Raw genomic sequence first — 25713 nt, forward strand, 5'->3', positions numbered from 1 at the left:
TCCAGCCTGTCTGTCTGGTGTCTTGGGACGTGATCTACTATGTGTCCCGTCTCGAAGTGTATCAATGCTACTGTACGCGAAAAACTCCAGACGCCGCCGTCTTTGCCCTTCTCTTGGTCTACACCGCCAATGCAGGTGCCGTGCCATCTAAACGTTGGGTGAGAGGAGATCATACTTTACACATCGTTCGACCTGTTTCATAAATGCTTTAGTCAGCTGATGTATCGTGCTGGATGCGCAGTGCAATAGGGAGAGTGAGAAATTGGGTCACATACATCATCAATACTTATCTGGAGGAACCTCCTGGTCTCCAGACCCATCCATAGAATCAGCATGCTGAAATCGCCTCCCTTGGCCATGTCCTTGCCCTGTTGGGCGCTCAGTTGACGCAGAATAGGCAGGCTGCTGCTCAGAAGATCTGTGTTGGGATCCAAGGTCCGCCCGATGCCCTCGAGAAGGAAGATGCTGATGACCACATTGACAAAGTCGCCTTCGAGACGAACGTGATGGCCCCGTACCATGTCAAGAACCTTCTCTAATATGTCGCCGATCTTGAGATTGCCCAGTGCCAGAGTCTGGCTCTTGACTGCGAGCACCAAGTGTTGCATTTTCAGGGCAAAAACTTCCTTGTTGATGACAGCGTCAGGCTGACGGCACCTCTCACACATGAGATTGCCGGCTTTGTAGCCATCAAACTCTGCAACAGCACGGAAAAGATCCAGAAAGTTCTTGCGGTTTGTTTCATTCAGCTCGGTGACCAGGCCCGTGTCAATGAAAATCAGCTGCGGTCGGTAGCCCTCTCGGTCGATCTTTGCTAGTTCGGCATTCCAAGCCTTGGGATCCTTTTGGTGGCGGAAAGGGCGGAGCCGGGCGAGTACCTTTTCTGTCACGTCGTTTTGCTCTGATGGGAGAGCCTGGCCCTCACCATCCTGGTGGCGAAGGCGTAGCTTTAAGGGCAGCTCCGGTTGTTCGGCCTCGTAGAAGCGAACCATGATATTGCCGGGGTGCAAGTCGGCATGGATGAAGTTGTCAAGCAGCAACATGCGAAGAAAGGCGTCCAGTCCCTCGGAGGCAATATCTCGTTGGAACACACCACCTCCATTCTCCAGGAAGTCAGCTAGAGGCATGCCGTGGGCGAACTCCTCGATCAAGACACTCCTTGTCGTGAACTCGGTGTACGGGAAGGGGAACCAAGCCGTGGTGCGGTTCTTGAAGTTCTTGCGGAAGATGGTGAGGTTTGCGGCTTCAATGCGCATGTCGAGCTGCAGCTTCATCATCTCACCAAACTGCTCAACCTCATCTGGAAGAGAGAGCCATTCTATCGTGGGGATGAAGTTGAGCACCGATGCAACCGCTCTCATAATGCGTAGGTCCCGGCGTACTGTGCGCTCGACCCCAGGATGCAGAACTTTGACAGCCACATACGAGGAGGGCACCCGTTTCGGCGTACTCTTCAGGACGTTGCCAACGTTCTTCGTAACGTTCTTCCGTATTGTTGCACGAGGTTCGTCATCGAGCAAGTCGGCATCTCCCGGCCCAGCCAAGTCAGGCTTGAGCTTAGCCTTGTATACTTGCGCAATGGCTCCCACACCAAGAGGCTTCTCATCGAACTCATCAAATATATCCTTGAATGCACGGCCGCCGAAAGCAGCTTGCACTATGCGTCTGGTCGCGTGCATGGAGTGAGCTGGAGCATCTGAATGTAGTTTTGACATGATCTCGCATAGCTCAGTCGGGAAGATGTCAGATCGAGACGCGGCCCACTGACCCAGCTGTTGCAACAAATGTCAGTGACTGAATACACAACTTCCGAAGTGAGTCTAGGAATCGCTCCTGGAATTCTCTCGCAACTTGGTCTCCATCGACGTCTGGCTAGCGGCACTTGCCTGTCCCATTATCCTCTCCAACGATGCATAACAGCAACAAAGAGCTTCGATACAATAATTCCAAACCTCCAAAATGTAGATGAGTGGATTACCACTCATCCGGGTTGGTGAATTTCTGGTTAAAGCCCGACCTGCCACTTCAATGTTGATGTCATATCGGTGTCGGTATAAACCTGATTGAGGCCACTTTGGCTCTCTCTTCCTTTTCATCCGGGTCCCTTTCTTCTCGCTCGGCTCATTGGATTCTTTTCAAGTCCACTTGGCTTCCCTTCAAATCTCTTGGTTCCTAGCCACTCGGCTCTCTTCGCACTCCTTAGTTCCCTTCCGACCACTCTGATTTCTCCGCATTCTCTCAGCTCCCTTCGAGCCACTTGACTCTCTTCCGACTCATTTGCCCCTCCTTCAAACCACTTGGGTCTTTCTTCCCACTCACTTTCACCAGACACATGCAGGCCAACCTTGACGACAAAGACACATCTCCCATTGTTCCCTAGGATGGCCAATCATACCTTGTCATCCGGCTTGAAATTTCCAACATCTCGGTGGCTGACATGGACACACCATGGGAGGACACCGACAACCACCCCATGTGGGTCACCCAACGTGTCCTCACTTCTCAGAGCACTTGCCCCTTAGAGCCACCATCAACCAGGCACTTCGCATTGGCATCTTGCTCTGAACCTTGAAATCCACTTTGTACGCACCTTGATGAAAGCCGGACCGGCCCATTCCATCCCCTTCACAAGGAAGCCATACCACCACAGCGTCCCGGCTCGCTCGTTGTTGCGGTCCTTCTGCCTTCTGCCGATCCATATCGCGGGGACAGCAAGTATGACAGGCACGAAGATGACGGCGAGGTGAAGGAATCGGAACCCGGTACACAACGGCTCCCAGACATAGACGTCAAGGAAGTAGACGACCTTGTGCCTCAGTCGTGAGAGTCCCCGGCCGTCATCATCAACCTTCTTCGATATCTCCTTGCGGGACGCCTGCAGCATCCGCCTCTCACCAGTATCCCCGGATGCCTCCTCGTTCTCTGAGAGCTTGACGAAGGCCGCCGTTCCCAGGGCGGCGGTGGCCTGAGCGGCGGCAAGCAGGGGTGCTTGCCCTCGGTGAGGAGGCACGGTCCACTGCCAACCCTGCTGTCTCTGGTAACCCTGCTGGCCCTGCCCCGACTTCTGCCCCGACTTCTGCTCCGACTCCTGCTTCGACTCCTGGCCTTGCTTCTCCCATGGCTTCTGCCACTTCTTCTGCCATGGATTCTGGCATTGACCGCTCGTGTGGCTTCTTTGTTGGCTTGTCCGACCGATCCGGCAGCAGAAGAGAGCGGAATTTGGGCTCGCACTCAAGCCGCTCGTCGTTGCACCCGAGGTGATTGGCCACTGGAGGATCAATCCCCGAATCCGGAGATACGAGAGTCGGCCTTGCGCCGGACGGAGGGGCCTCATCTCGAAGAACACAGTGCTCGGTGTTGCGACATAGTAGTTGTGCTGTCTTACCGGGTTGTCATGGTTGGACAGAATGACGAGAGGGAGTGCTCAGGTAAGTTGTTCAGCACATGTCGAACCAGAGCTCTTCAATTAACAGCCAATGACGTAGTGTCCTGCGCGGTGGTCCGAGCGCCCGGAACCTGGCTAAACTTCGGCGGATCCTGGATGAGGCCCTCAAAGCGACCGTGAGCACTCCCCTTCTAAAAGAATACATTTATATGACTCTGGAGCATGATAAAGTATTCAATTTATAATTATATGCTTCATGGCTAATATTTTGACAGACAGAACTATACAAAATCCAGCCAAAGGCTGGTTGGCTATGTAAACAAGATGGTTTATTCACTTGCTGTTCTCCCTCCTCCTTCACAGCCCAGATGTCTAGCTTGGGCCATAGATGGAGGGGGGGGGGGGCGGCTATTGTCTTGAAAGCTTTCCCACAGCTCCCAGTCAAACGAGCCTGCCACCAAACCTACCAGTTGCAATCCTTTCAGCTTCAACAACTTTGTTGGTATCCTTCGTCGACCTCATCTCGCAATCAATTGCGACTACTGCCAGCTTCATTTCTGTCCAGAAACAAAGCACTCTCGATAGTCCAAGTCATCAAGGAAACTTCTTGACCTTGTGGACCTCGTGCAGCACGATCGCGTGGGTCGCTCGTCTCGACAACCTCAAAACCACAACGCGTTAGGTGAGTCTCTACATGCATACCTAGGTATGGGATGTACATTCATACCTACAATCTCACTTCACCTGCCTTTTCATTCAATTTAATCCTTTTCACCCTCTTCTTTAACTTCTACTCACATAATTGTGCAGGTCCTGCTAACGCGCGCCTGTTGACACCTGCCTTCCTGAAGTCTTGCGCGTCGCAGCGACCTTCCCGTCGGCCTGCCTGTCTATCCAGGCGCAATTTGGGACATATCTGAGTGGGATCTCACTACGCGCTCGACCGACAAAGATTTCAAGCAGAGTCGTGGGCAATTCACGTCAAGAAGATAGCAGGGCAAATAGTCCTTGGTCAGAAGGCAACACCTGAGCAACAGGTATGTAAGCAATTTCTCCGTCCCAACCTCTGTATAATGCCCCGCCATTGAAACCGCACAATTAGACTGGTACTAACAATTTGTATAGACAGAGACATTGCGAGGATGGCAAGTCTTCCAACTAATGGCACCATCCGTGGAGATGGCTCCCCGTCCTCGTCCTTGACCATTGGTCATGGTACGCAGGACGTCTTGAATCACACCTCGGAGCAACTTGAGAACACATCTTGGCCACTCCGTCAAACCGTACCGAATTTGCCAGTGCGTGTCCGATTTGCACCTACTCCGAACAACACCTCCGAGGACACAAGCATCATTGCTCATACATCCCTGGAAGAGGTATCCGGGGAGGCCTCTGCTGACCAAACCCAGCATGTCAATGACAACCAAATGCGGTCATCTTTTGAGATCATGGGTTGTCTACCCCCGAACAACGTGGAGCAACCGGTTCGTGGTGTCGGGCCGAACCTGAGTAGACCACCCTCGAGCATGCCCGACTTTGGTTTTGTCGGACAGCATAATGCACCCTCGGGGCCAGCTGTTCAAGTTTCCGGAGATCAGCCAGATGAACATTGCACAAGCCCCCTCATCCAGTTCAGTGTCGCTCTCTTCTTCTTCTGCACCACCGGTTTCTCAACTACTGCAGCTGGTGTGTTGAAGACGATTTACGAACAAACTGACAAACCTTTCACAACTGGACACCAAGCATGGCTGGGCCTCAGCATTTTTTTCTTCGTGTTCAGCGGAGCTGGACTAGGCTTTGTTCTCTTCCGATCACCTAGAGTCCTCGCTGAAATCCCCAGAAGAGCTCGTGCTTTTCCCTGGGGTGTCCACTGGCCACATCTTCGCTCACAGCGTATTCCATGGCCGCGTGTTCACTGGCCTGTCATCAGAATGCATCGTCCGTTCCAGTCTGGTAGTCGATCTCCTCGAAACTTGCCTCATGCTAAGGGATTTGAGCTGGACGAGCTTGAGAACCAGCCACCACGACCACCTACCCCGTATCCTGGAACGAACAGGCCCGTGCCAACGCACGCTACTCAGGCCTTCCCGCAGGGCCGTCCTCAGACCTTGCCTCTAGGTTTCCCTATTCCGCCCACTTCAGTCAGTCGAATGAACAGCGGAGTCAGCCGCATGAGCAACGTTTCCTTCCGGTCCGATCCTCGCTCGGTGAGCCCTTTGTCGGATGTGGCCCCCACGCCCCCGCCCAAGGACCCAGGTTTCTCCCGGTTCCAGTCTCAGGACCCTCTTCTGCCACCCGCAGTCTCCGGCGACACTGTTGTGCAGTCTGATACCAGAGCTAGCATCCTGACCACACTTTGCGATGCCGTCCAGCTTTCCAACCCTGACAACGAGCAAGGCCGTGCTGCTCAGAACTACAGCCCGCTTGCTATGGCCAGCAGTCCTGCTACGGGAACTACCAGTCGGAACTCTGCACCCATCCAGTCGCCCAAGCCAACTTATCCGATCGAGTTGGCTTCGCCTTCCCGAGGCAAAGAGCGCGAGGATTAAAATCGAGGAGTCATCAATTTGAAGCAGACTTGCATCACCCCGGTCTTCGCACCACGCTTTTCTGGTCTGCCATCCCTCGTCATTTTTGCCTTTCTGTCATTGTGGCATCTTCGTCTTTGTACTTCTCCAGTCTTTGGGCCACACTTCTTCAGGCCGCTTGCCTTTGAATCGCGCATCACTCGCATCGTTTGTGTCTGATTTTCCTCGATTGCTGCAGATCCTATCGTCTCTAGGCAACTGGCCTTGACGGAATCTGCTTTGAGCTTTTCACCTGCCTTGAGGAGTTACATTTTCATCTGCCCTGAGGAGTTCATCTGCGCTGAGGTTTTCATCTGCATTGAGGTTTTCACAGGTTCTGAGGAGTTTATCTGCCTCGAGCTTTTCACCTGCCTTGAGGAGTCCACCAGCATTGAGGTCTACACCCATTTTCAACGACTCCACCTGCTTTGAGGAGTCTGCCTGCTCTGAGGAATACTCCTTGAGATACTCTGCTTAAGGGGAGTTTCTTTACTGCGAAGGCATTTGTCTCCGTTGAGACCACACCTTGAGGGACCATGACCACGGCTGGAGGGACCACACTTTGAGGGACATGATTTGGATTGTCACATGAACTACATCTGTACGATAACAACATATTTATGGTGAAGGGTGGATTACAAACATATTTAGGGGGGGCAGGCAACACCATCTGCATGCATCAAAGCACATCCTCTGCAGGTTGCTTCAACGAAACATGGCAGTAGCATACAGCCATACTTGATAGTCCAATTGAACAGGATTAAAATCACCATGATGGGCAAATGCATGAAAACACAGTGATTACAGAACATTATGGAACTACCCAGGTATGTGATCGAATGGGCGGCCCTGTCAGGTGGCCCGGGCCTTGTTCTCCCGGTACCTCTTCTGCTTGGCTGCCACTTTTCTCCTCCTCTGCCAGGACCGATTGAGGTCACCTCGATTCTCGTAGAACCACTTCTGGAAGTCGGTGTTGGGGTTGGTGGGTTCTCCTTCCTCTGGCTTCTCCGGCCTGGCCCCTCCGGGGCTGTCCGCTTCGTCATCATGCTCCTCACCCTCTGCAATGCCCGGGCTCTCCTCCCTGTCATCTCTGAGCGGCCATATTCTTGAATACCGGCTCGGGTGTGCAGTGTCTGGGGTTGGAGCTGCACTGCGCATGCCTCGCCACTCAAAATCCTGCTTGGAAAAAGGAGTCATGGGCAGCTGGTTGCCCTGAGAGAGACCCGCCTGGCTGCTACTTTCGTCGTTGTCTATTCCCGGACCATTCACCGATTCACCTTGGCCAAGGTCATCATCGTCATCGTCTCCAACATCTTGCCCGCCGAAGAATGCAAAGGGCTGGTCCCCTGCAGTGTCAGCTGTAGCAGCTGCTTCGCCTTGCTGTTGTCGTTTGTATAATGCTTCGAGAGGGTGGACTTTGTTGGAGGAAGGGGTTGCCGGGGGTATCTTGATTGTTAGGCTCCTGGCTGAGCTTGAGGACTTTGGTCGGGCTGAATCCGTGGGGCTCTCTAACCCAGCGCCAGTCACAGTGTCCAGAGCCAGAGACTTGTGGCCCGGATGCGCAACCCTGGTCTTCTGCTTGGAAGCACCAGCATCTTCCTCGGCCTCAGAATCGTCATCCTCCTCTTCTGACGAGGTTCCACTGCTGCTAGTAGTGTCGTCCTCCTCGGCAGTCTTCTTTTCAACCTGAGTCTTTGGAAGACCTTTTGGCCTGGTGCTTTTGACCTTCTCGACCACATTTCCATTGCTGTCCACCCAGCCCTTGCCCTCCACAAAGTCGGATTCAGTGCCGGACGCACTGGCGCCCTTGGAAGCCTTGAAGTACGTTGGGAACTTTCGCGTATTCTCGAATTCATGGACAACAACCTCATGCTTCTTGTGCTTCCTTGACTTTTTCGTTTCACCTCCTTGGGAGTCCCCAGCTAGCACATCGCGCTTGTTTGGAGGAAGTTGTGTCTTGACCAGGCACTCGGGTCCATCGGTGTACTCGGATTCGGCATCTCTCCGCCTCTTCTTCTTTTCCTTCTTCTCTTTTCTCTCCTTCTTCTCCTTTTTGGAATTTGCTGACTTCGGTTGTGCCCTTTCTCTCTCTTTTTCCTTCTTCTTCTTGGACTTCACCTCGTCTGGCGTGACAGTCCAGCCGCGCTTGACTTTGCGGCCCTCCTCTAACTCGATGCCCGCAATCTCTTGAGGGTCGCGCTTCCTCTTCTTCTCCCGTATGTCTGCCTTGGACTTTTTTGACTTGCGCTCCAGGTCACCGCCAGCCGCAGCTTCAACGACCGCGTCAGGATCGGGTTTTGGCATGTTGTCCGGTCGGGCTGGCTCAACCCGAATCTTGACGCCTTTCAGGACTGCCCCGTTGAGTTTATTCTTGATCTTTTGGGCGTCGGCAGATGGGAGTTCGACAAAACCGTAAGGGCGCTCGGGGAAGGCCTGGAGGGTATGGTACGAGATTGCGCGGGCTTTAGAGAGGGTAGCCTGTGGGACGATGACCTTCAGGAGCTCAGGATTTAGAGGAGCAATGTGGAGACGGGTGTAGTGTTCCTCAGCCTTGTGAGAGGTTTTTGCAATAGGCACATCGGTCATGGCGTCCTGTGGTCTCACCGAGTCTGTACAGCCATTGAGAGTAAGAACAAAGGCTTTGGTTATGGACTGCGGCCTGCTCGACAAACGCAGCCAGTCCTATTTTTGATATTCACAGCTGAACTTGGCTGCAGAAACTAGCGCCCAGAAAATAACCTGGAGGACCCTGAGCCGATAACGATAAGCTGAGCAGGGGTGAGCTGCTATCGGCAAGGCCCTAGGCTTACAGCTTGCCCTGTTAGTCCGCTATTAGCCATCAGCTTACAACATGGGAAGGTTGTATTTGAAAGTCACTGTCGACGGAGGAACCAAATCCAACTTCTATTCCACTGCCCCAGTGCTATACGCCTGCCTGGTGGCCAGTCAATTCCGGGTGGACCATCACCAAGCGTCCTTCCGTTACAAGATGTTCTGAGAACAGACTTAGTCTCTGTGTTCATGAAATTGAGCCTTGGTTTTTTCGGACTCTGAGTCTCGACCACTACCATTGGGACTTGCAGCGCTGAGCTTGGGTAGACACATCCCCACAGGGCACTGGACCATTTTCAGCACGGTAGAGGACTCGCCAGAATATACCCAATCCAGGCTCTGACCGGCTTTTGTTCTGAATTTGGTCCCAGACGGTTGTCAAGTCCCATGGCTGCCAAGAAGGTTGTGCTCTATTCAAGTGGTGGAAGGGGACAGCACCTAGCGCGACGGGCTCCCCCAAGACAAGACACACCTGGGCTCATGACCCATTGAGCAGGAGAAGAGGAGGCCAGACTCTAGCCCCTACACGCTCTGCACCAGGCGTGCTGGACTGGAATCAGTCGTGCTGGACTGGCATGCCATAGCTATGACTGGGAGCCTCTCCTTTCCCCCTGCTCCTTACATCTCTTCCAGTCTCTCCTCTGAATGCTTACTCTTCTCCTTCCCTACCTTACCAACGTCCTCCTGTCTCCCTATTCTGGCTTCCCAGTTTGGCATCTTTCTATTCACTATGTCATTTCCACCATGCATGCCCTACGACCCTTTCCTGTTGCTGGTGAGACAGAAGGAGGGGTGGTGGGCACAATGCTTGTTGGTACTGTCCTCGCCTCTTCCCACTTCCTGCCTTTTCTCCTCCTCCTTTCCACCCTGACTCTACCCAGGTCTGCGAAATAGTGAAGGCAAGGTGTATTATGGACGAGTTCTCGCGCTTTCCTCTTCTTCTGCCAGAATGGGCTCTGGGACCACAACAGTGCCCTCCCATGGTCTCCTGCTTGCTCCCTTTCCATCCTCTTCTGTGCCTCTTCTCCATCCTCTTCTCTGCCCATCTTGTCTAGTCTTTCTCAACAGTCAAATCAAGTCCTCACGAGCATTAATTCCAAGTCCTGATGAATAACCACCTAAGAATCACTTCATCATTGTCCTCAAAGCATAATTCATAACACAGCTTACATGGCGCTTTCCGCGTTGGACAAAAAATACCCCCGCGAATCCCAGCAGAATCCAGCCTTCGTCCCCCAAGACGAGGTGGAGTATGTTTTCGACGAGATCGCGGAATTTGTTGTCTCCGCAACCAGGAAGAACTGCCCAGAAACCGGTGACGGGGTCATTGCAATGGGAGAGTACCGTCTCACCTTGGGTGACATGCGAGGGCTATCATACTATGTCCGTGACCTAACCGACGAGCTCTTCAAGCCCAAGAAGCACCGTGCAATGCACATGAAACACCGAAGGCCCACGCCCGCCGTGTTCAACCCTCCAAGAGCCATGCAACCGACAGGTTCAACGCCCGCAGATCCTATCACGTCCCTAAACACCAGCCCAGCCGACGGACCCATCAGATTCCCGGGCTTCCCTCGCAGGCGGCGGAGACTGCCAGGACCAAACTCGGCTACATTTGTGTCGGCGGACAACGTGACCGAGATCACCTGGTTTGGTCCCATATCAGGGTACCCAAGCACTGATGAATCGGAAGCTGAAGCAAACCCACCACCTCCGCCAGAGCCACGCGAAGTCCCATCCATAGTCATTACGAAGCCATCGGACGAAGCAGCGAGCAACAGTCAAGGGCCAATCCCCGCTGACATCCCAAGAAAAAGACAGCAAAGCTTGATGCACGTCCTGCCAGGCGTGGATGAGGAGGGCGAAGGTTCACAGCCGCAGACACAGGCCGAGGTGGAGCAACCAAAGACGGTGATTGGTAAGATCCGCAGGAAGAGCGTCGAGCTTGGTCAGGCGGTTGGCTGCTTCGTAAACGGCGCGTACAGAAACCCGGACTACAAGCCGCGACGGGAGTCGAGCGCCATGAGAATGCGAGCCATTCTCGACAGGCTCTCGCCACCACTGCCGTCGCCAGAAGAGAACGTGGATGTATTCTCGGCAATGACAGGTGCCCGGCCCGTCACCCCCGATGATGTCTTCGAGGCAAAAGGTCGGAAGCAGTCGACGCCGGCTTGATAAACCTTGACGGAGGGTTAGCAGCACCGGAGACCGCCTGGGAGAAGCAGGCTCGGAGGGCAATGTACGGCGATCGGCTTGTGGGAGCGGTCCGAAAGCAGGGGAGGCCCGGCCAACCAGATTGCCAAACGTCGGCCTCTCGTCCAAGCTCCCGGTTCTCTGACAGCGGGGGGATCTGGAGCGGTGCCGTCTTGGCTACCATACCTAATGCAGCATCCGATGAGGGTGCGCAAAGCGTTTTTCGAGATTGCTTACGTTGTCGCTGGCAAGGCTTCTTCCAAGGGCGGAGTTTCATCTGTGTTGTTGGGCGGGGGATTCGCAAGAACAGTACCCAATAGCATGTGAAACCTGGATGCCAAGCTCGCTCAGCCTGTTTTGTTCCTGTTGACCACCCACCAGATGCCGTCTTCATCCAACCTCGGCTTGAAACGACAGTGAGCTGTGTCAGGGAATCCTAGCATGCTCTGGCTGCATAGCCAGCATGGCCAGTCTCGATAGTAGTACTCTGGTATGTGTGCTGAACGAACATGAGGCCAAAGTGGCTGACATTGTTTTGCTGTCGATGCTGTGCAGTGGTTTGTTTCAGCTAGTCCGACCTTCCCGAGTGTGATAGGCTCAGCCTGACAGCGTCACAAATTCAGACTAAAGAGGTGGCAATGCAGCATGATGTTCTGCTTAAGAACGCTCTTTCCCTTGGGACTGAACGTGCGTTCACATGTCTGCCTGTGCAAGACGTTGTGTTAACGTCACCCTTCCATGACAACTTCCATTCCACCACCGGTTCCCAGCTTGCTGGGCTCATGTACCAGACCGTGCAGGGAGTTTCCCAATCCTTCTTGTCTCCCACAAAGTTCACACAGAATATGCTGTGATCGTCATGGTCAACACAGGGAAGCCGTCCGGAGCCTGTATTAACTGCCGGGAGAGGAGGATAAAATGCGATGAGGCGAAGCCGGGCTGCGTCAAGTGCCTCAAGTCCGGCAGGACATGCGCGGGATACTCACAAGGCTTTAAGCTGCGGGATCAGACGCAAAAGACAATAATAAAGGCCAAGTTCGGGAAGGCAAGTAAAGGCAAGCGGCTGGCTGCACTCAAGGAGCAGAAGACGACAACCTCGAGCCCCAAGTCAGCCCCTTCGTCCGAAAGCTCTCCCGCGCTCGGCGTGCAGGACACACAGCCGCGAAGGTCCTCGGTGCCTGCGCAAAACGGGGTGACGCATGGCGGCCACGGGGCACCCGGAGGTCACAGGAGGAACCTGTCGGACCCGACCCTCAAGGCAAGGCGCGGGTCGACATGGCCCCTGACGGCGTCCGACGGGGACGGCGACCTGTCCGGGGTGATGGGCCTCGACCTGCAGGCGATCCATACGCCGCTGGTGGACCGCGCGCGATGCTACTTCCTCTCCAGCTACGTCGTCTACTGCCCGAACAAGTCGGACACGGGCATGCTGACGTTCATCCCGTCACTGCTCGCGTCGGCCGAAGGGTCGAGCCGGTATTTCCAGGACATGTTCAGCGCCGTCTCGATCGCTGCGTTCTCCATGCGTCCCAACTGCAGGGAGGCCGCAGGTGCGACGCATCTGTACTATGGCGCTGGCGTCCGGGGGCTGAGGGAGGCGCTCCAGGTCAAGGATTCGGCCAAGTCTGACACTGTCTTGGCTACTACGATCTTGCTGGGAGTGTACGAGGTATGTGGTCGGCAGTGGCAAGAACACAAAAGTGGTTAGTTAGATGAACGAGAATGCTGATGTGGAGAGAACTGCAGGGACTTGCATATGGCGACGCCGACAAAATCGCATACACACAGCACTTCCGGGCTGCCCTTGAACTTCTGCGCCTCAGGGGCCCGGAGCAGTTCTCTTCCAAGCATGGCACAGAGATGTTTGATCTGGTCATGGAGAGCCTGGTACGTATATATAACATCCAACTCCCTTGGAAAGAGCGGGTGAGTTTGTGCCATAATCGCATCGTTTCCAACTGGACTCCTCCCTATCCCAACCACTTGTGCTGACAATCCTGCTTGTGCGTCAAGTTGCGCCAGTACGACTTGTCTACCGTCATAGGAGATGATGACATCCTTCGGTGGACCACGCAAGCCTCGAGTATTCCCCATGCGAACCGGCCACATCTGACGTCGATGAGAATGTTGGACCTGCGGTCCAAACTGGCCAGCCTGCTTGGGTCACCACGGAGAGACTCCGAAGCCACCCGGAAAGCCGTCAAGATACTCATGACGGCGCAAGAATTCGAGAGGCGTGTAAGTCATTATTACGAGTCGGAAGACCTGATGGCCAAGAAGAACCTGTGGCTCGCAAAACCGGACGAGAACTCAGACCTTATATATCCTGACTGGTGGACGGCAACCCGTTGGCTGAACAAGTACGCCTTCCGCTTGCTCATCTGCCACATCATCGCAGATGTGTCCAGCTGGCTGGCAGAATCGACGGATCCGTGGCCGCAGAACCTGGGAACGAGTGCGTCCAAGACTGCGAAGGAGGATATCCATAATATCATCGCCAGTATTCCATACCTGTGCTCCTGGAAGGGAATAGGAGAGGACCCTCCAAAAGGGGCCCAGTCACCGTGTGGAAGTGACGATGTGGGCTCGGTCGAGGGTATCACCAACTTGATGGTCATCTGGCCCCTGGTCCTGACAGCCGAGAGCCAGTTCGTCACCCCGGAGCAGAAGGAATACGTGCAGGGCAGGCTAGGGTGGATCGGTCAGAATATGGGGGTGAAACACGCCGCCGTCGTGTGTGAGGTACGTTCTTGGCCACCAACGCTCAGCAGTCCGAACCCAGCAATGGAGCCACACTGGCAGTACCGTTGAAGATATCGACTGACCAGTCTCACGTGCAGCAAATGAAATCTGGTAGAGTGTCGGAAAGCTCAACCCATGGCGGTCTGCGCGCAAAAAAGGCCGTTCCTGCGCGGTGTGAAACACGCCGACCAGACGACATTGCATTGTTGATCTCTGATGTGGACTTATTCTGATTATACGGAGTCAGTCGGTATTGAAGCACTGTACAAACCGTGCGTATCCAGAAGGACGGCTGTATTGGGAGGAGAGGCCGCTCCTAAGGATGCCATTGAACATATTCAATTCTTGCGATACACGAGGAACACAGGACTCAATAGCCAGTGGATAGACAAGGAACAGGACCTCGGTACAGGAGTCGAACACGGGGAGGCTCGCGGAACAGGCCATACCATGAGCCAAGGAATTCCTTGGAGGCGACGGGGGGTTGGCGCTCTTTAAACCACCAACACAGACAGCCGTTGACGGTCGCTTGCCAGATTCCGCAACAAGGGAGAGAAGGGTGCAGTCTCCGTACCCATAATTATTTGACGCCATCTCCACGCATGCGGCTCCTGCCAAGCTTTGCCTGCGGCGGCTCGCTCCGCCCCCTTGTCCACAACCACGCCTGGCTTGGTGCGGCGTCCTGAAACCCTGCGGCTCAGGGGGGCGCGCGCAGGTCAACCACCATTAAGCATAAACTGCTACTCCAGGGAATCAAAGTTCCTGATAGCCCGCGGTCTAATGTGTATCAGATGACCGTGTTCGAAAACAGCTCCCCTCGAGAGGCTAGACATGGGCAACTCTGCAACTGCGTGCTGTGCTGTGTTGGTCGTGGTATTGAGTTGACCCACTCATGTCCTGTGAAACCCAATGCGTGTCACACGATGTGCACCGGCGCTCTCTACCACGATGATGTGCGTCCAGGTATAGAGAGGTTAACACGCGTGTTGGGGGAAAGGAGGGTGTCTACGACGGTTTTATAAAAGCCATCCCTTCTCGTTCATCCTGCATAGTTTGTAGATCATCTTCATCCGATCCACTGATCTCCCGGCTTGTCATTCTTTCAGCCAACAGCCAATATCATTCATAATCCTTTCTTTTGCAGCCGGTCCTGCTTCTTTCGATCACACCTCTATTGCGTCCTTGCCGGCTCACCTGTCGCTTCTGAACGATTCTGCCCCCACGATTTACCCTCGTCCGACCTCTTTTCGCGTCACACTTCACCATGCGTTACGCCGCCTCCTTCGCCCTGGCTCTCGCCAGCATTTCTCTCAGCAGTGCAGGTCAGTGACTTCTGTCCCTCCCAATGGTACCATCATGCCTGCGTCGGTTCAAACCAGACTAACACCCCTTACCACAGCGCCCCTCGAGCCCCGCCAAAACGCCTGCTTCGTGACCGGCAACGAGGCGCTCCCCGCCGAGGTTCAGGACTCCGTCACGGCGATCCAGTCATCCGTGACCTGCGGGTCCGGCACGACCATCGACAACGTCCCCGACGTGACGTCCGGCTCCACGACGTTCAGCGACGTCGACTTCTCCAAGTCCTCGTCGAGCCCGCTGCAGTTCGCCCTCGACACCTTCGCCACGCCCGCGGACCCGGCCACCGCCGACCTGGCGACCCTGCAGGACCAGCTCAACGTGTACCTGGCCACTGAGGCCGGCCTGCGCAGTGTTGGTGGTAGCCTGGCTATCAAAGTGCCCAAGTTCTTCCTGGCCATGCAGGTTAGCAGGGTCCAGACGGCTCAGGTATGCTGCGTTTTTTCCGTCCTTCTGTGTTGGCCCCCTCACACGTCATAGGGAGGGCCTTGTTTGCGTGGGAGTTTTTACTAACCAGAGAAATCGAATAGGGCAACCCGCCTGCTGCTGCGGGTCAGCAAGTCGATCACCTCAGGGACAAGGTCCTGAAGAACGGGGCCGGTGAGGATCAGGCACTTCTGGACCAGGTCACCCAGCTGGCAGCTACGACCTAGGATGAGCCAAGCAGGAGTAATTGGAGGCACCGGGCACGATCAGTTGGCAAGGCTCGGTTGTAATTCTCTCCGAATAATAATGGACATGTTGTACATTACGTGCTGTTGTCATTCCAATCGTAATTCTATACAAGAAGAGAGGAGGGGTGTAACTCGTGACAGGGCCAGGCATAATTGGCCCCGATAAAGACACGCACCATTTCGGTATTCCCATTCCCAAACGCCAGCTTTCAAGTCAGAGTCCAGCCCACACTATGCAACAATCCGCCGAAATGAAAAAAAAAAAAAAAGGTTTCGCCACCGGGTGTATCTGTACGACTGTCGAACTAGTCGGGACATCACTGTTGAGACCTCTGGTTGGCCTCGCGTACCACCCCTCCCGAGGCCTTCCACCAGACGTCGCCGCCCCATCTCATCATCCGCTCAACGGCGCCTGTAGGAGTAAGGGCGGGCCGGACGTCGAGGAAGAAGACGGGCTCGCCGGTCGGCTCTGGAGGACCGCTGTAGTAGTCGATAACGTAGCGCACCTGCTTCTCCTTTCCGTCCACGTTTCGGGCGACGTACCAGTCGTGGCGGTCGAACGGGGGCTCGGTGCTGTCATCCTGTTAGCACTGTACTCCTTACCCACAAACAAGTAAAAAAACGCTTGGATTGGACTCACCCGAACTTGGCTGGGTACAACCAGCCAGCGACCTGGAACATTGCGGCCTTCGGGGTCATGTCCTTGGGGCGACCCTGGAAGCGGATCAGGGTGGGGTTTATGGGCTCAGCGTTGGCCTTCCAGTCGAGGACGCGGCGCGTCTCCTCGGCGTTCTCCTCGCCGCGCCGGCATATCTCCCAGGCCCGCGAGAAGCCCCCGCCGAAGCGCTTCTCCCACTCGACGACCTCGGCCCAGGCGCCCTCGTTCAGGAAGTTGTGGACGGCGACCATGCTCTCCACAGCCGTGACGTCGGTGTCCGTGTATCCCTTACGCAGCAGAGCATTGTACATCTGCTGGGGGGACGGGTACTCCCAGTTGCCGTCGCCGGTGCCCTTGGGGATGGAGCTCGGGTCTCGCTCGACTGGGAGCGCGTGTGTCTGGTTGGGTGCGGGTGCCTGGGACAGCTCGCGGAACATGTAGTTGAGAGGGTTGATCTTGGAGAGGAACGAGGCCTCATCGGACTTGCCGGTCGGGGCTTGGTTGTGTGGGACGGGGCATGATGACGGCGGAGGGCTTGGAGGAGACGGTGCTGCGGAGCCTAGGACGTCGACCGTCTTGTTGTGCATGGGACAGCTCGGCTGGTCTCCTGTTAGTTACAGAAGTCGAGTTCGGAAAGATAGACGACAACGGAAGCGACTTACCGGTGGTGCTGCATCTCCACGCTGTTGGTGTGCCACTGGGCAAGATGGCTTTTGCGCCGGAGGGGAGGCAGACGGAGTGTGGACGGTTGCAGTATCAGCCCAGAACCAACCCATGGTGCTTGAGTATTCTGCGATTCGGCTGGGGTAACTGAAAAGAGCAACCAAAGAAAAGAATAATGGCAGGTTATGGAGTTGATATTGACTAGACTTTTGCTGGCGGTGGATGGTATCCTGGTCGAGATTGGTAAAAGATTGACCCAGACTGGATGGAGATGGAAATCGTCATTGCAAGGGTACGCCTTCTAGAAATTTTAGTGGAGTCGCCTCCTCGGGTGAATGCGGCTTGGCTGCGCAGGGTGCCTCCCGCAACCCCCTTCTTCTGCCCTTGCAGGTGAACAATTGCCATACCTTGCATATGAGAAAGGTGATTCACATGTTGAAATCATGGAGATTGAACTTTATCTCGTATTCGCAATTTGTACGGAATTTCCCAGGGGCGCAGCTGGATAATTGTCAACCGGACAGCATACCTTCTCCATCTTGTCCCGGATCTGCTCACGTAATTGTTGACTTTCCTTTGGCATCAACCGAACGGTCTTCCGATTTATCTCATGAGCTGGGTTTGAGACCCTTGAAGCTCTTGGTGATGTTGGTGATGGCCTCCTCAACTGGCAACCTTTCCATGGATGACGCTCCGTAGAATCCATGCACTCCTTTCACCCTCTCCAGCACGTACTTGGCATCGTCGGGAGCAGCGATCGGCCCACCATGGCACAGCACTATCACGTCCGGCTTGATCTTCACAGCAGCTTCTTGGATCTCCTGGATCAGCTTGACACACTCGTCGAGGGTCTTGCCGCTGCTCGCCCCTATGCTTCCGGACGAAGTGAGTCCCATGTGGGCCACAAGAACATCCGCTCCCGCCTCTGCCATTTTCTTGCTCTCCTCGACGTTGAAGACATATGGCGTGGTCAACATATCCATCTCACGGGCCAAGCGGATCACGTCAACCTCCTGATCATATGACATGCCCGTCTCCTCGAGGTTGGCCCGGAACTGGCCATCTATCAATCCCACGGTCGGGAAGTTCTGCACACCGGCGAAGCCCAAGTCCTTGAGCTGCTTGAGGAACGCAGGCATGTTCCGGAATGGATCAGTACCACAGACACCAGCGATGACTGGCGTATGCTTTACCACCGGTAGAACCTCATTCGCCTAGAAAGCACATTGTTAGCCCGGGTACCACACTGGAAAGCCTCCAGCTGGGCGGTTGTTCTCTGCTTGCCATGTCTAGGACCACATCATTTGCGTTGCCATACGGCATCAGGCCTGCCAGCGACCCCCGGCCTGCCATTCGAAATCGGCCGCTGTTGTATATGATGACCAGGTCTCCTCCCCCTTCCTCGACGAATTTTGCTGAGAGCCCAATCCCTGCCCCAGCTCCAACGATGGCTTGACCCTTGGCGACCTGGCTGCGGAGCTGGTCCAAGATTTCCTGGCGGTTCGTCGGAGGAGCCATGTCTGATTTCCTTTCCTGTCCACGACTTTGCAAGATGTGTTTCAGTTCGGGCTGAAATAATTAGAAAGAAAAACCCTTAAAGCCATACCTCTCATGAGTTGAACATGTTTGCTGACCCGGTTGCTCCTGACGTCACCAGAACATGCTCACGAAGCCCCGCATTGTGGCCTCCCTCTTCGCAACCTTTCAAATCCATCCTTGAGTGGAGCTTGTCAACTTCCACGATTACCACCTGGCAAACCTGTCAGTACTGACAAATACTGGCTTCACTACTCCTCACCACAAGTCTGATTGTTCATCTTGCCCCGTTATTCCTTGCACTTGCACCTTCTTCTGTGTTAATCCTCCCGTGGATCGTTAGTTTCTGCGCCTCGAAGTTAAACATGAGACAGCACATGTAAACAAAGATACTTTCCTTCAGGCTTATTGTCCCAAGAAGTTTCCAAGGTCATTATAGTCGCTTGTGTTCTCTTGCGTTATAGTTGCACGGGCCAACCTATCGCCATAATTGACATCTCCGCAACGGGAGCTTGTGGTTTATCTTATACCTGCCGCCTACAATAACGCTTCTTGTCACTTCGCTCTTACCGGTAACGGTCTGATACTGCAGGCCTTTCCTAGCCTCAGCTACTGCTACTTCACGAATCCGTGGGCGAGTGGGCGATTTGTTCGCTTTCTCCTACGTCATGTCTCACGCGGGGATTTCGGCTACAGTCCTGCTCTTGGGCACATGCGATACAAAACTGCAGGAATTGCTCTTTCTCAGAGATCAGATCCGACGGCAAGACTCCGTTGAGGTCATATTGCTCGATGTTGGCCGGGACAATGTTGAACACGATGCTATCGACATCACCCAAGCCACACTTGTCACGAAGCATGGCGAGGGTAAAACGCCAGCCGATCTGCCCCGAGGCGAGCTGATCAAGTTCATGGCGGCGTCTGCGTCCCGTGCCGTCAAGCAGCTTTTCGACGAGGGCAAAATTCAAGGCATTATCACCGCGGGTGGGTCAGGGGGGACAAGTCTTGCAGGTAATGTACTCCCAGTTGTAAATGAGTGGTCACCTTCGGATCGAGCTGTCCAGTGTCCAATCTGCGATCATACACAAAACCTGTTTGATCTCAAGCTTCATGTATTCAGGAGGAGCTTCTCGCTGACAATTAGCCAGCTGAGGTGATGAGAGGAGTCCTGCCAATAGGATTTCCCAAGATGATTGTTTCCACTGTTGCCAGCGGTGACACGGGACCAATAGTGGGCGAGACTGATATCGCAATGCTATACTCAGTTGTAGACGTTGCTGGACTGAACCAGGTGCTTAGGGACATTCTCAGCAATGCAGGGGCTGCGATCGGGGCCGCTGCAAAGGCGTACGCATCTAGGCAACACATCTCACACGATAGGACCGACAGATCTAAGAAGCGCATTGGCATTACAATGTTTGGCGTGACAACACCAGGCGTCGATGCGATCCGGAGACACCTAGAGTCCAAGCACGACGTCGAGATATATGTCTTTCACGCAACGGGGCACGGTGGGAAAGCAATGGAAAGATTGGTGCGACAGGGACAGCTGGATGCAGTGCTTGACCTGACTACGACTGAGATATGCGACCTACATACCGGTGGGGTCATGTCGGCTGGTCAGGATCGCCTTGAAGCAGCCGCCGAGGCGGGTATGCCGAACATTATCAGCCTCGGGGCCACTGACATGACGAACTTCGGCCCGAGGAGCACGGTCCCCGAGAAATACAAGGACAGGAAGCTCTACGAACATAACCCCACCGTGACGCTGATGAGGTCGTCGGCGGAGGAGTGCCGGCAGGTTGGAGAGTTCATCGTGGAGAAGCTGAGGTGTTGCTCGAAGAGGCCGGAAATGGTCCAGCTCTGGATGCCTCTTGGGGGAGTGAGCATGATTGCTACGCCTGGCGGACCTTTTGCCGATGAGGAGGCGGATCGTGCCCTGTTTTCATCTGTGCGGGACGGCCTGGCGGGATCTGGAATCAAGGTGGTGGAGGACAAGAGGGACATTAATGACGACGGGTTTGCTCATGATATCGCAGATGCGTTGGCTGGGCTGTTAGGCTTGTAGTGACTATTGTGAAATGGATCCGGAGAAGTCAGGCTGATAAAGCGGACTGTCGCATGCGGAATTCTGGTGAAGGAGTAATGTGTTGTGTAGGCAGACTGAACTGACTCTGATCACGCGGTCTTCAAAAGATACCCATCAGGCTCATCCACACACAACCCCCGCGGACAGGGGCTGCGGACATGAGTTCGGTGTCATTTCCCCAAGACCATCGGCTGCCCAATTGAAAATGATGGATGGCACCTCAACCCCGGGATCTCGGAGACGAGTGAAGGGAGAAATATCCACATTGTCCGCCGCACCACAGAACGGGTAACGTTGCAGATCTATTGGCATCCATGTAACATATCCGGAAGCGCAGTCCCAGATCTTGGCCAGGCGGCCACTACTCCACCTTCTAGTCCAACCAAACACATTCACTACTATAGAAACAATTTCCTGCGGCTGCTCCCGAAATTGACTTGCCGCAACTACCGATCGATGGGACCGGTGTGGCCTATCTGGAGCGCGTGTCAAGCCCGTCAGCTTTAGAAATCCGGGTGTGCTCCAGCTGACACTCGCCTACCCGGTAACAAGAAGCGACCTGTCACTTCGAGCCGAGACAACGCGTACTGCATCCCGTCGATTAGGAGGCGCTTTATCAAGACGATGATGAAGTCCGGAGGACACCTCGGGCCACGTTGTTTAGATAAGGCCCGGCTTGGAGGTTGGCTCGACCCGGCTGTGATTCGTTGATAATACACCCACACTATCACAGCCGAACCAGACAGCACGCGGGATCGTGCGGCGCGTGTCTAGATTAGTATGGGCCACGATGTTACACCCCCTCAAGCGGTTCTCGGCCTTTTTCTGTGTCGGCAACAACTTGACAACTTCCAAAAGGAGCAAGTGACCACACGAACCCCGGCTTGTCCACCTTCTGGCCTTGCTCACATGCAACCACCGACCAGGAACGTCTAAGCACCCAGCCGGCAGGCTTAAATCCTCCGGGACCCTTTGCACAGCGCATGGTTGTTTCGATTGGCCAGTCCCGTCGGCAGGGAAATTCGGTTAATGATCGAAACATATCCGATTCGAGAAGAAAGACTTCACAAGACTATCTGGTTGGTACCTGCGTCTGTGGCCCCCTCTGGGCCAGATGACAGGGTCAGCCATCTAACGCACGATTAACATGATGCAACCTCTTGTGCAGACTACAGAATGCACTTTACTATTTCAGCGATTTTGCCCTGCCGGAGGGAGATTACACGGCCGTCCCGTTGGCTGTGAGGGCCGGTCACCTGGTCGCGCGCTTGGTGGACGGAGGCAAGTGGACACTTGCTGCCAGCACCAAGAGACACCTGGTGAGACGAGATACTGACGAGGCGAGGCAACGAGCGTGCCCCGGTGATGGCACCTTGATCATACGTCCCTCCTATCCCTTGTCTGAAGAAAAGGGGGATGCATACTTTCTGCGCGCCTCGGGCCCGCGAATCAGGGATGGGCAACGTTGCTGCTGCTCGAGATATCAATGTCTGCCTGGAGAACTTCCAGGCTTGGAAGTGAACCTTTCACGTGTGAAGCCGACAAGAGACATCTCGTTGGTCATCTGTCCCTGGTGTGCCTGATAAAACCTATGCTACCTTGACACGCGATGCTCTTGATTAAAAAGTTAGACATATATAGACACTCTGATACCCTCAGTCCAAGGGCCTGATAATGTTTCTTCTTGTCAACACTATTTCACCTATACCCCTTTGCTTTTAGCTTCAGACTTTGTACAACATGCGCTTCAATCTTTTCGCTTCAGTCCTGGCCCTAGGGCCTTGGCTTGTGTCTTCCAGTCCCGTGGCGCAAGTCGACAAGCGAGCGACTGGCTATCAGAACACTGTGTATTTTACCAACTGGTTAGTGATTTGTGGATGTCTTCAAGACTTCATAAGCTTACACAAAAGGTTTCCAGGGGAATCTACGGCCGGAACTATCAGCCCCAGCAATTGCCAGCCAACGAGCTTAGTGTCGTCCTTTACGCATTTGCAAATCTGCAGAGCACCGGTGAAGTGTATGCCAAACTTGCGTAACATCATTGGAGTGACCAAAGGCTAACCTTGAACTAGGTACTCTTCAGACGTCTATGCCGACCTGCAGAAACACTATGCTACCGACTGTAAGTCTTCACCACTTTTAATGCCCTTGACATACTGTCGGATACTGATAATCCACACTCCAGCATGGAACGACGTCGGGAACAATGCTTATGGTTGCGTGAAGCAACTGTACCTACAAAAGAAAGCCAACCGACAGATGAAAGTGCTCCTCAGTATCGGTGGCTGGACTTACTCAACCAACTTTCCGGCAGCTGCCAGCACCGACGCCAGTCGTCAACTGTTCGCGTCAACTGCGGTGGCTCTGATGAAAGACTGGGGCTTTGGTATGTATTCTTTTTCTTTCACATGGCGTCTAATCGAGTTCTTCTATAAGAAGGCTAGAATTCTGACTTGTAAAACCTTTAGACGGCCTCGACATCGACTGGGAATACCCAGCAGACGCCACGCAAGCAGCCAACTTCGTCGCCCTGCTCCAGACCGTCCGCCAGGCGCTGGACAATTACGCCGCGCAGTACGCGCCGGGCTACCACTTCCTGCTGACGATCGCCTCGCCCGCCGGCCCGCAGAACTACAACACGATGCAGCTGTCCGCCATGTCCCAGTACCTCGACTTCTTCAACCTAATGGCGTACGACTACGCGGGAAGCTGGGACAGCACGAGCGGGCACCAGGCCAACCTGCACCCCGCCAGCGACTCGGGCAACGCCCAGGCGACCAAGTACTCGACCGACCGCGCCGTGGGAGACTACATCGCCGCGGGCGTCCCCGCGGCCAAGATCGTCCTGGGGATGCCCATCTACGGCCGCTCGTTCGAGTCGACGGCGGGCATCGGCAGCCCTACACCGGCGTCGGCTCCGGGTCGTGGGAGAACGGCGTCTGGGACTACAAGGCGCTGCCCAAGGCCGGGGCGACCGTCATCACGGACGCCGCGGCGGGCGCGACGTACAGCTACGACTCGTCGTCCCAGGAGCTCATCTCGTATGACACGCCCGCCATGGTGCAGACAAAGGTTGCCTACCTCAAGGGCAAGGGCCTCGGCGGGAGCATGTTCTGGGAGGCCTCGGCTGACAGGAACGACACCGGCAGTCTCCTGACCACCAGCTACAACGCGCTTGGGTCGCTGGACTCGGCGCAGAACCTGCTTAGCTACCCGAACAGCCAGTATGACAACATTGTTGCTGGTGTGCCGAGTTGATGGAGCATGAGCAGATATGAGATTGACCAAGGCGGTGGCAATTTCATCTTTGTACATTTACTATTTCATTATAATCTAACTTTCTTCTTGAGCTGTACTTTACCCCCATATTGACGTTGGCTTGATATCCGCTGATGCTTCGAGATTCACTCATGCATGTGAGATCACTGCGCTTGTAAATACTGGTGATGTTACACCAAATTCGCCACAATTACCATCTGACCCATCAGTATCATGAGGGGGCTTGTTGCTGCGCTAGGTATTCCTCGGCCTTGGTCCACTTCAACTCAGGGTACCTTGCATTGTCCAGCGGGTCAAGTTTTCCTTCTCCCGAAAACATGTTCACCATGTATTGCACTGTAATGTCACGGGATCAGCTAAAAGTAAATCGAGGACAGCATCAACCAGTTGCGAGAATCCACTTACTGCCTTGCCACGCCGGGAAAACGTCCTGCTCGCCGCCGCCGATAGAAAAGCGCCTCATGAAGCCCGACGAGCCCTCCAAGAACCCGGTGCTCCCCACCCACAGCGTCGAGTACGTCGTGCCGCGGACGCGGCTCACCATCTCGGCGAGCTCCTTCGCGCTGAAGGTGTCCCCAGCAATGCGCAGGAAGCGGGGCGTGGGGTTCGGGTCAGCAGCGACGGCCGCCGTGTAGGCGGCCGTGTCGGCGACGGTGGTAAAGTCCAGCTTCTGCGCGTCGCTGCCCCAGTACAGCACCCTCTTGAGGCCGTTGTTGATGAGCGGCGCGCCGCCGCCCAGCAGGTCCATGAACCCTCCGTTGAGCACCGACGTCCACGCGATTCCGGAGTCGTCAAGCCGCGCGTGGAACTCCCGGCGCAGGTCGAGGTTGCGATTGGAGCCGGGGCGGGTCTTGGTGAAGTCCAGAGAGTAGTCCGAGGGGATGAAGCGCGGCACGCGCACGGCTACGGCGGCGTCCAGGAGCGCGCCCTGCGTCCCGTGCATGGTGTCCTGGAGGCCGTTTAGGGCTGATACCACGCACGTCGCGCCCTGCATGCTCTTCGTCAGGGCGGATACGTCGCCGAGGTCTGCCTCTGTCACGGTGACGCCCGCGGCGCGGAGGGCCTCAGTGCGCGAGGGCGCTGTGCCGGTGCGGACGAGGGCTTTGACTGGGACGTTGCGCTGGCGTAGGTTCGTCGCGATGACCCGGCCCAGTTGGCCCGTGGCTCCGGCCACGGCGACGAAGGGCTTGGACATGTCGATGGCTTCAGTGTGCTTTGGTGGTGAGGTTGGGCGGGAGGGATGGTTTGCTCGCTGAGAATGAATCTCTCAAAGATTGGCCAGTTTTGTTACAGCAGCTTGTGTATCTGTCTGTAAAAGCGAGGGGAGACTGCTCATATAACTTAGTTGGTCGTTGTGTTGTCATGAGTTCTATCCCATCAAGTCACTGCTTGAGAGTCGATGCTTCTAAGCTGCTGTGTGCTCGCGTTCATCGTCTTTCTCCAATGACTAACATGGGACTTGATTATAAGGATATTAAATTACCAGTCTGGCCCTTGGATACGCACGGTGATCCTGCTCATCGTGATGATCAAGCGGCGCGCACTCGCTATTCATCCGATCCAGTGTCGGACGCAATGTGCCGTCTCGGGCCCGAAATGGGGGAGTCCCAGTGGTGATGTCACAGCTGTAGTTGCTGGCCACAATATAGCGGAATTGGCCTGATCTTGCACAAGAGGCATTTCAAATAGCCTAGCACATGGATTGGAATCGGCCCATATTCACTGCGCCGCTGCTGAGT

General features: G+C 54.9%; 10 protein-coding genes across 10 annotated transcripts; 5 read left to right on the plus strand and 5 right to left on the minus strand.

The window, feature by feature from the left end:
• Window positions 1-147: 147 nt before the first annotated feature.
• On the minus strand, window positions 148-3396 carry INS49_008725 (uncharacterized protein; the record flags this gene model as incomplete). Its single annotated transcript, XM_043169464.1, has 4 exons — window positions 148-192; window positions 276-1772; window positions 2591-3161; window positions 3386-3396. The coding sequence occupies 4 exons, from the start codon at window positions 3394-3396 to the stop codon at window positions 148-150; spliced, it is 2124 nt and encodes a 707-aa protein (XP_043027144.1).
• A 2139-nt stretch (window positions 3397-5535) lies between these two features.
• Window positions 5536-5934, plus strand: INS49_008726 (uncharacterized protein; the record flags this gene model as incomplete). Its single annotated transcript, XM_043169465.1, has 1 exon — window positions 5536-5934. The coding sequence occupies one exon, from the start codon at window positions 5536-5538 to the stop codon at window positions 5932-5934; it is 399 nt and encodes a 132-aa protein (XP_043027145.1).
• An 870-nt stretch (window positions 5935-6804) lies between these two features.
• INS49_008727 (uncharacterized protein) lies at window positions 6805-8538 on the minus strand (the record flags this gene model as incomplete). The annotated part of the gene is made up of 1 exon (XM_043169466.1): window positions 6805-8538. One exon carries the CDS (start codon window positions 8536-8538, stop codon window positions 6805-6807), a length of 1734 nt encoding a protein of 577 aa, XP_043027146.1.
• Window positions 8539-9954: 1416 nt separating this feature from the next.
• Window positions 9955-14173, plus strand: INS49_008728 (uncharacterized protein; the record flags this gene model as incomplete). The annotated part of the gene is made up of 5 exons (XM_043169467.1): window positions 9955-10943; window positions 11890-12646; window positions 12724-12864; window positions 12991-13719; window positions 14132-14173. 5 exons carry the CDS (start codon window positions 9955-9957, stop codon window positions 14171-14173), a joined length of 2658 nt encoding a protein of 885 aa, XP_043027147.1.
• Window positions 14174-14983: 810 nt separating this feature from the next.
• INS49_008729 (uncharacterized protein) lies at window positions 14984-15728 on the plus strand (the record flags this gene model as incomplete). Its single annotated transcript, XM_043169468.1, has 3 exons — window positions 14984-15041; window positions 15119-15504; window positions 15606-15728. 3 exons carry the CDS (start codon window positions 14984-14986, stop codon window positions 15726-15728), a joined length of 567 nt encoding a protein of 188 aa, XP_043027148.1.
• Window positions 15729-16066: 338 nt separating this feature from the next.
• Window positions 16067-17183, minus strand: INS49_008730 (uncharacterized protein; the record flags this gene model as incomplete). Its single annotated transcript, XM_043169469.1, has 3 exons — window positions 16067-16322; window positions 16390-17006; window positions 17070-17183. The coding sequence occupies 3 exons, from the start codon at window positions 17181-17183 to the stop codon at window positions 16067-16069; spliced, it is 987 nt and encodes a 328-aa protein (XP_043027149.1).
• Window positions 17184-17678: 495 nt separating this feature from the next.
• On the minus strand, window positions 17679-18588 carry INS49_008731 (uncharacterized protein; the record flags this gene model as incomplete). The annotated part of the gene is made up of 2 exons (XM_043169470.1): window positions 17679-18284; window positions 18367-18588. 2 exons carry the CDS (start codon window positions 18586-18588, stop codon window positions 17679-17681), a joined length of 828 nt encoding a protein of 275 aa, XP_043027150.1.
• Window positions 18589-19274: 686 nt separating this feature from the next.
• Window positions 19275-20674, plus strand: INS49_008732 (uncharacterized protein; the record flags this gene model as incomplete). The annotated part of the gene is made up of 2 exons (XM_043169471.1): window positions 19275-19590; window positions 19755-20674. The coding sequence occupies 2 exons, from the start codon at window positions 19275-19277 to the stop codon at window positions 20672-20674; spliced, it is 1236 nt and encodes a 411-aa protein (XP_043027151.1).
• A 1761-nt stretch (window positions 20675-22435) lies between these two features.
• Window positions 22436-23953, plus strand: INS49_008733 (uncharacterized protein; the record flags this gene model as incomplete). Its single annotated transcript, XM_043169472.1, has 6 exons — window positions 22436-22557; window positions 22614-22712; window positions 22768-22817; window positions 22881-23081; window positions 23164-23537; window positions 23594-23953. 6 exons carry the CDS (start codon window positions 22436-22438, stop codon window positions 23951-23953), a joined length of 1206 nt encoding a protein of 401 aa, XP_043027152.1.
• A 232-nt stretch (window positions 23954-24185) lies between these two features.
• On the minus strand, window positions 24186-25169 carry INS49_008734 (uncharacterized protein; the record flags this gene model as incomplete). Its single annotated transcript, XM_043169473.1, has 2 exons — window positions 24186-24310; window positions 24380-25169. 2 exons carry the CDS (start codon window positions 25167-25169, stop codon window positions 24186-24188), a joined length of 915 nt encoding a protein of 304 aa, XP_043027153.1.
• Between the last annotated feature and the right edge of the window lie 544 nt (window positions 25170-25713).

This window comes from Diaporthe citri, assembly GCF_014595645.1.
Source record: "Diaporthe citri strain NFHF-8-4 chromosome Unknown scaffold_3, whole genome shotgun sequence".
Lineage (NCBI taxonomy): Eukaryota > Fungi > Ascomycota > Sordariomycetes > Diaporthales > Diaporthaceae > Diaporthe > Diaporthe citri.